Raw genomic sequence first — 11,560 nt, 5'->3', positions numbered from 1 at the left:
AAAAACAAGGAAAAATCAATCAGGTTTTTAAAAAGAAGGCTTTTAATTAAAGAAAAAGGTAAAAATCCTCTCTGTAAAATCAGGATGGAAAAATAACTTTACAGGGTAATCAAACTTAAAGATCTCAGAGGACCCCCCTCTAGCCTTAGGTTCAACGTACAGCAAACAGAGATAAACACTCTAGTAAAAGGTACATTTACAAGTTGAGAAAACAAAGGAAAACTAACACGCCTTGCCTGGCTATTTACTTACAAGTTTGAAATAGGAGAGACTTGTTCAGAAAGATTTGGAGAACCTGGATTGATATCTGATCTCTCTCAGTCCCAAGAGCGAACAACTTCCCAAACAAAGAGCACAAACAGAAGCCTTCCCCCCCCACCAAGATTTGAAAGTATCTTGTCCCCTTATTGGTCCTTTGGTCAGATGCCAGCCAGGTTACCTGAGCTTCTTAACCCTTTACGGGGAAAAGGATTTTGGAGTCTCTGGCCAGGAGGGATTTTATAGTACTGTACACAGGACAGTGTTACCCTTCCCTTTATAGTTATGACACGCCCCCCCAAATCACAGATAGTGGGGGACAGCCGGTTCCACACTGGCTGTGATTTCTTCCTGGAGCTCTAGGAGAAGACAGAGTTAATAAGACACATGCACCTTTAGACATACTACTGATTATATAAAAACTAACAATATGTTCCACATTCCAAGAACAATTTTTAACCGGTTGATTCTGGGAAAGTTTCCCAGGAGAGTGCATCAGCCACTTTGTTAGAAGCCCCTGAAATGTGTTTTATTTCAAAATCAAAATCTTGGAGAGCTAAACTCCACCGAAGAAGTTTTTTGTTATTCCCCTTGGCGGTATGAAGCCACTGTAGCGCAGCATGTTTGTAGTTGGAAACGCCGTCCCCAAACATATGGGCGTAGCTTTTCCAGCACATACACAATGGCGTAGCATTCCTTTTCGCTGATTGACCAGTGGCTTTCCCTCTCAGACAGTTTCTTGCTGAGAAACACGACAGGATGGAATTCTTGATCCGGTCCTTCCTGCATTAAAACTGCTCCTACGCCCCGCTCGGACGCATCTGTGGTTACTAGGAACGGTTTGTCAAAGTCTGTGGCCCTTAGCACAGGGTCAGACATGAGTGACGCCTTAAGCTGGTGAAAGGCCTTTTGACACTCATCAGTCCACCGAACTGCATTTGGCTGTTTCTTTCTGGTTAAGTCTGTCAGCGGGGCGGCAATTTGGCTGTAGTTTGGTACAAATCGCCTATAATATCCGGCCTAAGAAGGATTGGACCTGTTTCTTTGACTTTGGAACTGGCCACTTTTGGATAGCATCCACTTTGGCCTATAGGGGACTTGACCTGGTGCCCCAGGTAAGTCACTCTGTTTTGGCCTATTTGACACTTTTTAGCCTTAACAGTTAATCCTGCCTGCCGGATGCACTCGAAGACTTTTTTCAGGTGCTCCAGGTGTTCTGTCCATGAATTAGAAAAAATGGCCACATCATCGAGGTAGGCAACTGCAGATTCTCCCAATCCCACTAGGAGACCATCTACAAGTCTTTGGAAGGTGGCGGGTGCATTTCGCAACCTGAAAGGGAGTACATTGAATTCATACACCCCTGCCTGGGTGACGAAGGCTGACCTTTCCTTAGTGGGTTCATCTAGTGGTACTTGCCAGTACCCTTTGGTTAAGTCTAAAGTAGAGATGAATTGGGCATGTCCCAATTTCTCCAATAGCTCATCTGTGCGTGGCATTGGATAGTTGTCAGGACGAGTTACAGCATTTAGCTTACGGTAGTCCACGCAAAAGCATATTTCCCCATCTGGTTTGGGAACTAGAACCACTGGAGATGCCCATGCACTATTAGAGGGGCAGATTACACCCATCTGTAGCATGTCCTGGATCTCCCTTTGTATAGCAGTTTGGGCATGAGGTGACTCCCGGTAGGGTGGGGTTCTAATTGGGTGAGCATTACCTGTGTCAATGGAGTGGTATGCCCATTCGGTCCGTCCTGGAGTGGCTGAGAAAATTGGTGCAAAGCTTGTGCACAGCTCCTTGATCTGCTGTCGCTACAGATGTCCAAGGGTCACGGAGAGGTTCATCTCTCCCACGCCACCATCCCTTTTTCCTTCATAGTAGACACCTTCAGGCCACTCCGCGTCATCTGTTTCCTGGGCTGTAAACTGGCAAACGTTTAATTCTCTGGAATAAAAGGGCTTAAGAGAATTAACATGGTATACCTTAGGCTTTATGTTGGAGGTGGGGGAGGCTATGAGATAGTTAACAGCTCCTAGGCACTCCTGGACCGCGAATGGTCCTTCCCACGACGCCTCCATTTTATGGGCCTGGAGCGCCTTTAAGACCATGACTTGGTCTCCTACTTTGAAGGACCGTTCTCTAGAATGTTTATCATACCAGGCCTTTTGCTCTTCCTGAGCATTCTTTAGGTTTTCTTTAGCAAGGGCTAAAGAGTGTCGGAGGGTGCTTTGTAGGTTGCTTACAAAGTCTAGAATGTTAGTTCCTGGAGAAGGCGTAAACCCCTCCCATTGCTGCTTCACCAACTGTAATGGCCTCTTAACCTCGCGGCCATACACAAGTTCAAATGGTGAAAACCCTAAACTGGGATGTGGTACAGCCCTGTACGCAAAAAGCAACTGCTGCAACACTAGTCCCAATCATTGGAGTGTTCATTTACGAATTTACGTATCATGACCCCTAAAGTTCCATTAAACCTCTCCACCAGGCCATTGGTTTGATGGTGATAAGGGGTGGCAACCAAGTGATTCATCCCATGAGCTTCCCACAGGTTTTTCATGGTCCCTGCCAGGAAATTAGTTCCCGAATCTGTAAGGATGTCGGAGGGCCGACCTACCCTGGCAAAAATGTCTGCTAATACCTGGCACACACTTTTAGCCCTGGTGTTGCTTAAGGGTACTGCTTCCGGCCATCGGGTAGCAAAATCCATGAAAGTCAGTATGTACTGCTTTCCTCTCGGGGTCTTTTTTGGGAAAGGACCCAGAATATCTACAGCTACTCGCTGAAATGGGACTTCAATTATGGGTAGTGGCTAGAGAGGGGCTTTAACCTGGTCTTGGGGCTTTCCCACTCGTTGGCACACCTCACAAGACCGGACATAATTAGCAACGTCCTTGCCCATTCCCTCCCAGTGGAAAGATTTCCCCAACCGGTGTTTGGTTCTGTTCACCCCAGAATGGCCACTGGGATGATCATGGGCTAAGCTCAAGAGCTTTACCCGATACTTAGTGGGAACTACCAACTGTCTTTGAGGATGCCAGTCTTCCTGGTGCCCACCAGAAAGAGTCTCCTTGTATAAAAGTCCTTGTTCTACAACAAACCGGGATCGGTTAGAAGAGCTGAGAGGCGGTGGGGTGCTCCGTGCCGCCGCCCAAGCTTTCTGAAGGCTGTCATCTGCCTCCTGCTCGGCCGGGAACTGTTCCCTTGATGCTGGAGACATCAGTTCCTCCTTGGACTGTGGACTGGGGCTTGGTCCCTCTGGAAGCGATGCAGGTGCTGGGGCTGTTTCCATTGACTGTGAACCGCTGTCCGCTGGTGCACTATGTGGTATTTCAGGCTCTGGCTGAGCCTCTTGGGTAGGGTTATCTGCTGCTTCCGCCAGTTCAGGCTCGTTGATGCCCTCTGGTGTTGGAGTGGTAGACGGGTTTGCAAGCACTGGACTCAGTGCTGGCAATGGTTCTGTTGCTGGTCGCGTTGCCGGTTCTGGGACTGGCTTTGGCTGGGTCTCTGGGATTGGATCCACTACGTCTGTTGCAGTCGTTGGCAGGGGATCCGGTTCCACCACCTTTGTTTGGTAACACAGACGGGGCCCTGGTGGACGGCTCAGGAACAGGGATGGGGGTGCAAGCTTGCTTAGCCTGGCTGCGGGTGACTATTCCCACCCTCTTGGCTAGCTTCACATGGTTGGCCAAGTCTTCCCCCAGCAGCATGGGGATGGGATAATTGTCATAGACTGCAAAAGTCCACATTCCTGACCAGCCCTTGTACTGGACATGCAACTTGGCTGTAGGCAAGGTTACAGACTGTGACACGAAGGGTTGAATTGTCATTGGAGCCTCCAGGTTGATGAGTTTGGGGTCCACTAGGGATTGGTGGATAGTTGACACTTGTGCCCCAGTGTCCCTCCAAGCGATAACCTTCTTTCCACCCACTCTCAAGGTTTCCCTTTGCTCCGAAGGTATGAGAGAGGCATCTGGGTCTGGGGATCTTTGGTGTGATTGGGGTGTAATGAACTGTAATCGGTTGGGGTTCTTGGGGCAGTGAGCCTTTATATGTCCCAGTTCATTACATTTAAAACATCGCCCTGCTAAGGTATCACCGGGGCGATATTGGTTGGTCGAGACTGGTGTGGTGGGGTGAGAAGGCGTCTGGGGTTTCCCTTGGGATGTGGGTGGGGCCTTGGGTTATTCCCGGTGGTAGGTTTGGTTTGGTTTCGGGTTGCCCCTTCTGATATTCACTCCAACTGCTACTAGTTTTTTTCTTTTCTGCCACCTCCACCCATTTGGCTCCAATCTCCCCCGCCTCAGTTACAGTTTTGGGCTTCCCATCTAGGATGTACCTTTCTATTTCCTCAGGAACACCCTCTAAAAACTGCTCCATTTGCATTAGGAAGGGCAACTTTTCCGTAGATTTAACATTTGCTCCTGATATCCAGGCATCACAATTTTTCCCAATGTGGTAGGTATGTCGGGTAAATGACACATCAGGTTTCCACCTTAGGGCTCTGAACCGCTGACGGGCATGCTCAGGTGTTAGCCCCATTCTGATTCTGGCCTTGTTTTTAAAAAGTTCATAACTGTTCATGTTTTCCTTAGGCATTTCAGCCGCCACCTCTACTAAGGGTCCACTGAGCTGTGGCCTCAGCTCTACCATGTACTGGTCTGTAGTGATGCTGTATCCAAGGCAGGCCCTTTCAAAATTTTCTAAGAAGGCCTTAGTCTCATCCCCTGCCTTGTAGGTGGGGAATTTTCTGGGATGGGAAGTGGTACCTGGAGAGGGGTTGTTAGGATTGGCTGTTGTATCCGGCCTAGCCCGTGCTAATTCCAGTTCATGCTCCATCTCTTTTTCTCTCTGCTCCATAGCTCTCTCATCAGCTTCTTTCTCGAGTTTTTTTTAATTGAAGCAGTCTCTGATGTTTTTTCTCATTTTCTTCTGCTTCTAGTCTGGCCAGTTCTATTTTGTTAGCTACTTCTTTGGTAGTCATTTTCCTGTTTTTTTGTGCTGGGACACACCCCTCTGCAGTTGACTGAAACTGGGATGCACTCAGCTCAGGCTGCTGCTGAGGTAACAGAGACTTTCTAACTAGCTATCCCCGAGTAGAAAGAAAAAAAACAATTCAGCTTGTAAATTCCTTTTACCAGCTGTTTGTTCATTGATTGAACCATTCTCTTTAACAAAGACCTTTGTTAAAAAAAACTTAACACCTCTGTCTTCAGGCAAGGAGAGAGAAGATATGCATCTACCTTCAGCTCTGCTTTCCAAGCAGCTAGAAAGGAGAAAAAAAAAATCTTACTGGCTTTTGGTTTAAAATGATCCCACTGCTCTGCCACCATGTCAAGGCTGCTTCCCCACTTTGAACTTTAGCATACAAATGTGGGGGCCTGCATGAAAACTTCTAAGCTTAACTACCAGCTTAGGTCTGGTCCGCTGCCACCATCCCAAAGCTAATTTCCTTCCCTGGGTAGCCTTGAGAGACCTTCACCAATTCCCTGGTGAATACAGATCCAAACCCCTTGGATCTTAAAACAAGGAAAAAGCAATCAGGTTCTTAAAAAGAAGGCTTTTAATTAAAGAAAAAGGTAAAAATCCTCTCTGTAAAATCAGGATGGAAAAATAACTTTACAGGGTAATCAAACTTAAAGAGCTCAGAGGACCCCACTCTAGCCTTAGGTTCAACGTACAGCAAATAGAGATAAACACTCTAGTAAAAGGTACATTTACAAGTTGAGAAAACAAAGATAAACTAACACGCCTTGCCTGGCTGTTTACTTACAAGTTTGAAATAGGAGAGACTTGTTCAGAAAGATTTGGAGAACCTGGATTGACGTCTGGTCCCTCTCAGTCCCAAGAACGAACAACTTCCCAAACAAAGAGCACAAACAAAAGCCTTCCCCTCACCAAGATTTGAAAGTATCTTGTCCCCTTATTGGTCCTTTGGGTCAGATGCCAGCCAGGTTACCTGAGCTTCTTAACCCTTTACAGGGAAAAGGATTTTGGAGTCTCTGGCCAGGAGGGATTTTATAGTACTGTACACAGGACAGCTGTTACCCTTCCCTTTATAGTTATGACAGGGGTGGAAGAGAACAAGTGGGGAGAGAAGCCATCATGAAGAATCCCCTAGCTATCACCTGAGCTGCAACAAGAGCTGTACCAGGGGAAAGAATTGTGCCCAGGCCTGGAAGGTGTCCAGTCTGAGACAAACTTACTGAAGCATCTCTGAGGGTGAGATTATCTGTATTTAGTTTGATTTAGACATAGATTTGCACATTTTATTTTATTTTACTTGGTGACTTACTTTGTTCTTTCTGTTACTACTTGGAACCACTTAAATCCTACTTTCTGTATTTAATAAAATCACTTTCTATTTAGTAATTTACTCAGAGTATGTATTAATACCGGGGGGAGCAAACAGCTGTGCATCTCTCTTTATCGGTGTTATAGAGGGTGAACAATTTATGAGTTTGCCCTGCATAAGCTTTATACAGGGTAAAACGGATTTATTTGGGTTTAGACCCCATTGGGAGTTGGGCATCTGAGTGCTAAAGACAAGCACACTTCTGTAAGCTGTTTTCAGGTAAACTTGCAGCTTTGGGACAAGTGATTCAGACCCTGGGTCTGTGTCTGGAGCCAGACTGGAATGTCCGGCTCAGGAAGACAGGGTTCTGGAGTCCTGAGCTGACAGGGAAAACAGGAGCAGAGGTAGTCTTTGCACATCTGGTGGCAGCTCCCAGGGGGGTTTCTGTGATCCAACCCGTCACAGTGGCATAGTCGAGCAGGATCTGTCCACAGCTGATTGCTTTGAGATACTGGTAGCGATTTTAAGTGAGTTTTAAGTGTGGTGGCTGGAACGTCACAGGTGACTTAAGGTATTTTCACCTCCATGAATGACATGTCACTAATTTACCTCCTAAGGCTTCTGAACAGTAGCAACAAGTGCGAGGGAAGTCGGGCTCTTATTCCCTGTACTCTTTAGGAGTGGTAATTAGAAGGCTTTGGGGCTCCAAATGCAATGCAGCAATAACTGATGGAACCAGGAGATGGGGGAGAAGATATGGTTGCTGGGTGGGAGGGAATCTGAGGGAGTTAATAGAGTGAGCCTTGAGAAGTTGTTATAATAGGGAAGTAGGACCGAGGGATAGGTTACTGGAGTGTGAGTAGGAGAGCCTGGAGGAGAAGGATGGATACTTGGTTTGAGTGAGAAACAGCCTGCAAGCCAGAAAGGGCCAAGGACAGGAAGCAGTCAGAGGGGAGGCAGAAAAAAAGACTGCCAGTCTGTTTCATATGTCACCACAGTGCACCTGAGAGGAGTAATTCTTGGGAAAATGCTGCTCAGTCCCTGCAACAATGATTGGTGTATGCACTCTTAGCAAGCTGAGAAAATATGTGTGTGTATGTATGAGGGAGATAGATCCACAAGCATTGTTATTTACTATTTGTATTACTGTGGTGCATACAAACCCTAATTCTGAAGCTGGACATCATTGTGCAAGGCACTGTACAAATACAGAACAAAAATATAGTCCCCACTGCAAACAGCTTCCAAGCATGACTGTTACTTTATGTATGATACTTAGCAAAATAGTGGCACCCCAAGTGAAATATAAAGAAAGAAAGAAAGAAAGAAAGAAAGAAAGAAAGAAAAGAGAAAATGAAGGCACACCAGTGACAAATGCACTCACTTACTTTAGGTAAATGTTTCCCTAAGGTCCTAGGTAAGGCCTGCATAACACGCGGCCCGTGTGGGCCAACTGTGTGGCCCGTGGGCAAGCGGTGGGGGGCGATTTTTGGGTTCACCCCCTGCCTGGGGGGCCCAACCTCACAGCCCCGCGTGCTGCACTCTGACTGCCCTGACAGTTAGAAGCGCGGCTGCCAGGTTCGCCCCCTACCGGGGCAGAGGGGCCCAACCTCCCCCACCCCTGGGCAGGGGGCAAACCCGGCAGCCGCGCTTCTGCCTGTCAGGGCGGTCAGAGCGCGGCGCGCAGGGCTGTGAGGTCACCCCCCACACACACACGCGCGCGCGCGCGTCCCCATCTCCCGTTCCTCCTGCCTGGCGTCCAGTGTCACTTCCGGGGCTGTTGAGGCGGGAAGCGCTGGGCACGAGGCAGAGCCGGTAAGTCCGAGCGAGGGGAGAGGCACCCGGCCTGGGCTCGAGCCGCAGCTCACGGGGGCTGGGGTCAGGGGGATGTCCAGCTCAGAGGGGCTGGGCTCAGAGCTGGGGGGTCAGGGCTGCTGGNTGGGGATTGCGAGGATTTGACCCACAGCTCCCTTGCTTCTATTTTCCCTTTTGCAAGAGAAACTGAAGCCGGAGTACTTGGAGCAGCTGCCCGGGAAGCTGATGCTGTTCTCCCAATTCCTGGGGGTCCAGAAGTGGTTTGCTGGGGAGAAGGTATGTCACTAGACAGGGACTGAGGACATAGCTGCTCCGTGTTAAAGAGAGGCCAGAGATGGGAAGTGCAGATCGGGATGGTTCTGATCTGACGCTCTGCTTATTTTCATTCTAATTTCCAAGCTCACCTATGTCGACTTCCTCGCGTACGACATCCTGGATCAGCACCGCACGTTCGCGCCCAAGTGCCTGGATCAACTAAAGAATCTGAAGGATTTTCTTGACCGATTTGAGGTGAGCTTGGCCCTGACTCCCCTGTGACATGCTGCTCTCTGGATCTCCAGAGCTGGCCAAGCTAGTTCCAGTTCTGCAGGGTCTGCAGCATGTGACCCTTGGTCAAGTTACTTTTCCCAATTAAGGTTGATAGATGGTTTCTATTCTAAGCCTTCTGCACCCTTTATCTTGTCAAAACAATAACCCACCTCTTGGTCCTTTTCACAATATATGGAATCGGAGTTCACCTTAAACAGGAGGTGTTCATTATAGAAGACAATCACACACTAAAGACACACAAACAAGTTTCCACACAGCTCAAGTTCCAGCACTGTCTCCCTTGTGAAAAGCTCCAGACAGGGAACTGGTGAACAGCACATAGTCATAAGAACATAAGAAAGGCCGTACCGGGTCAGACCAAAGGTCCATCTAGCCCAGTATCCTGTCTACCAACAGTGGCCAATGCCAGGTGCCCCAGAGGGAGTGAACCTAACAGGCAATGATCAAGTGATCTCTCTCCTGCCATCCATCTCCACCCTCTGACAGACAGACAGGCTAGGGACACCATTCCTTACCCATCCTGGCTAATAGCCATTAATGGACTTAACCACCATGAATTTTATCCAGTTCTCTTTTAAACTCGGTTATAGTCCTAGCCTTCACAACCTCCTCAGGTAAGGAGTTCCACAAGTTGACTGTGTGCTACGTGAAGAAGAACTTCCTTTTATTTGTTTTAAACCTGCTGCCTATTAATTTCATTTGATGACCTCTAGTTCTTGTATTATGGGAATAAGTAAATAACTTTTCCTTATCCACTTTCTCCACATCACTCATGATTTTATATACCTCTATCATATCCCCCCTTAGTCTCCTCTTTTCCAAGCTGAAGAGTCCTAGCCTCTTTAATCTCTCCTCATATGGGACCCGTTCCAAACCCTTAATCATTTTAGTTGCCCTTTTCTGAACCTTTTCTAGTGCCAGTATATCTTTTTTGAGATGAGGAGACCACATCTGTACGCAGTATTCGAGATGAGGGCGTACCATCGATTTATATAAGGGCAATAATATATTCTCAGTCTTATTCTCTTTCCCCTTTTTAATGATTCCTAACATCCTGTTTGCTTTTTTGACCGCCTCTGCACACTGCGTGGACATTTTCAGAGAACTATCCACGATGACTCCAAAATCTTTTCCCTGACTTGTTGTAGCTAAATTAACCCCCATCGTGTATGTATAGTTGGGGTTATTTTTTCCAATGTGCATTATTTTACATTTATCCACATTAAATTTCATTTGCCATTTTGTTGCCCAATCACTTAGTTTTGTGAGATCTTTTTGAAGTTCTTCACAGTCTGCTTTGGACTTAACTATCTTTAGCAGTTTAGTATCATCTGCAAACTTTGCCACCTCACTGTTTACCCCTTTCTCCAGATCATTTATGAATAAGTTGAATAGGATCGGTCCGAGGATTGACCCTTGGGGAACACTACTAGTTACCCCTCTCCATTCTGAGAATTTACCATTAATTCCTACCCTTTGTTCCCTGTCTTTTAACCAGTTCTCAATCCATGAAAGGACCTTCCCTTTTATCCTATGGCAGCTTAATTTACATAAGAGCCTTTGGTGAGGGACCTTGTCAAAGTTCTTTCTGGAAATCTAAGTACACTATGTCCACTGGATCCCCCTTGTTCACATGTTTGTTGACCTCTTCAAAGAATTCTAATAGATTAGAATTCTAATAGTCACCTAGTAGCTGAATAATATATTGCAAGTGCACATCATTACAGTCCTGAATTTCTCAAGCTTGGTTCTTGGGCAGAGGAGATTTTGAAGAGCAGACTGAATTTTGAACCGAATAAACTGTTTTTGAGAGATGGAGCTTTGAGAAGTTACAGGACTTCCTGCTTTTAGAAAGTGCTTTATCTACTCCTAAACCTAGAGCAGCTCGGCAACGTAAGGGCCTGGCTTTCCGAAGTGCTGAGTGAAATTGATCGGAGCGGTGAGTGGTCAGCAGCTTTGAAAAATCACATCCTTGGGTCCTGATCCAAAGCCTTTTGAAGTCTGTGTCAAGGCTCCCACTGATTTCAGCAAACTTTGGATCAGACTCTTGGTCCTCCAGAAGAACTGGGCCATAAGACATGTCTGATAAGACGTGGCTGCATGCCTTTCTAGGTTGCAATGGGGAGCGATTCCCAAGCAGCTGTTTGGCTGTGGCCCATGCTGAATTTCTGGCGGTGATGATGGGTAGGGGGCATGTGAGGAGCTGATGATGTCTCTTTACGTTGATGGATCTTCTTTTGCTTTCCCTGTAGGCCCTGGAGAAGCTCACTGCCTACATGAGTTCTAGCCGCTACATGAAGACTCCCATTTTCTGGAGAACTGCCCAATGGAGCAACAAAAAGGAGTAGGCTCAAGTGGAGCTCAGCAAATGTCAAACAATTCTCTTGGCATTGACCCACTACAGCATCTGAGAAGGAGACGGAGACCCCTGGAATCCCTCTTGCTTGCAAAGTCCCATTAAACAGCAAATCAGTAATAGCTGAAATCCGCAAGCCCTGTTGTAATCCTTCCCACTAAGCTAGCTGCGATTCCCACTTACTGGCTAATGAAAACATTTTGGTGACTGTATAGTCGTCTCAGCTTATTGACTTTCCTGGTTTCTATTTGTTTTTTAAAAATAGATCTCTAGGGAGTTCTGATTAG

General features: G+C 47.0%; 1 protein-coding gene across 1 annotated transcript; it reads left to right on the top strand.

Annotated features, from left to right (window-relative positions):
* The first annotated feature begins 7,295 nt into the window (after positions 1-7,295).
* On the top strand, positions 7,296-11,560 carry LOC117876501 (glutathione S-transferase 2-like). Its single transcript, XM_034768767.1, has 4 exons — positions 7,296-7,320; positions 8,550-8,644; positions 8,768-8,878; positions 11,170-11,560. The coding sequence occupies exons 1-4, from the start codon at positions 7,296-7,298 to the stop codon at positions 11,263-11,265; spliced, it is 327 nt and encodes a 108-aa protein (XP_034624658.1). The 3' UTR covers positions 11,266-11,560.

The sequence above is a fragment of the Trachemys scripta genome, chromosome 4 (genome assembly GCF_013100865.1).
Source record: "Trachemys scripta elegans isolate TJP31775 chromosome 4, CAS_Tse_1.0, whole genome shotgun sequence".
Lineage (NCBI taxonomy): Eukaryota > Metazoa > Chordata > Testudines > Emydidae > Trachemys > Trachemys scripta.
The sequence above is the reverse complement of the archived record's forward strand: the minus strand, read 5'-3'. Positions and strand labels throughout refer to the sequence as shown.

Bases quoted from the DNA above. Each gene is read 5' to 3' on its own strand.
- LOC117876501 (XM_034768767.1), top strand. From the start codon at position 7,296: ATGGGGGAGAAGATATGGTTGCTGG. The intron at 7,321-8,549 runs GTGGGAGGGAAT...CCCTTTTGCAAG, and splicing joins GGAGAAGATATGGTTGCTGG to AGAAACTGAAGCCGGAGTAC. The intron at 8,879-11,169 runs GTGAGCTTGGCC...CTTTCCCTGTAG, and splicing joins ATTTTCTTGACCGATTTGAG to GCCCTGGAGAAGCTCACTGC.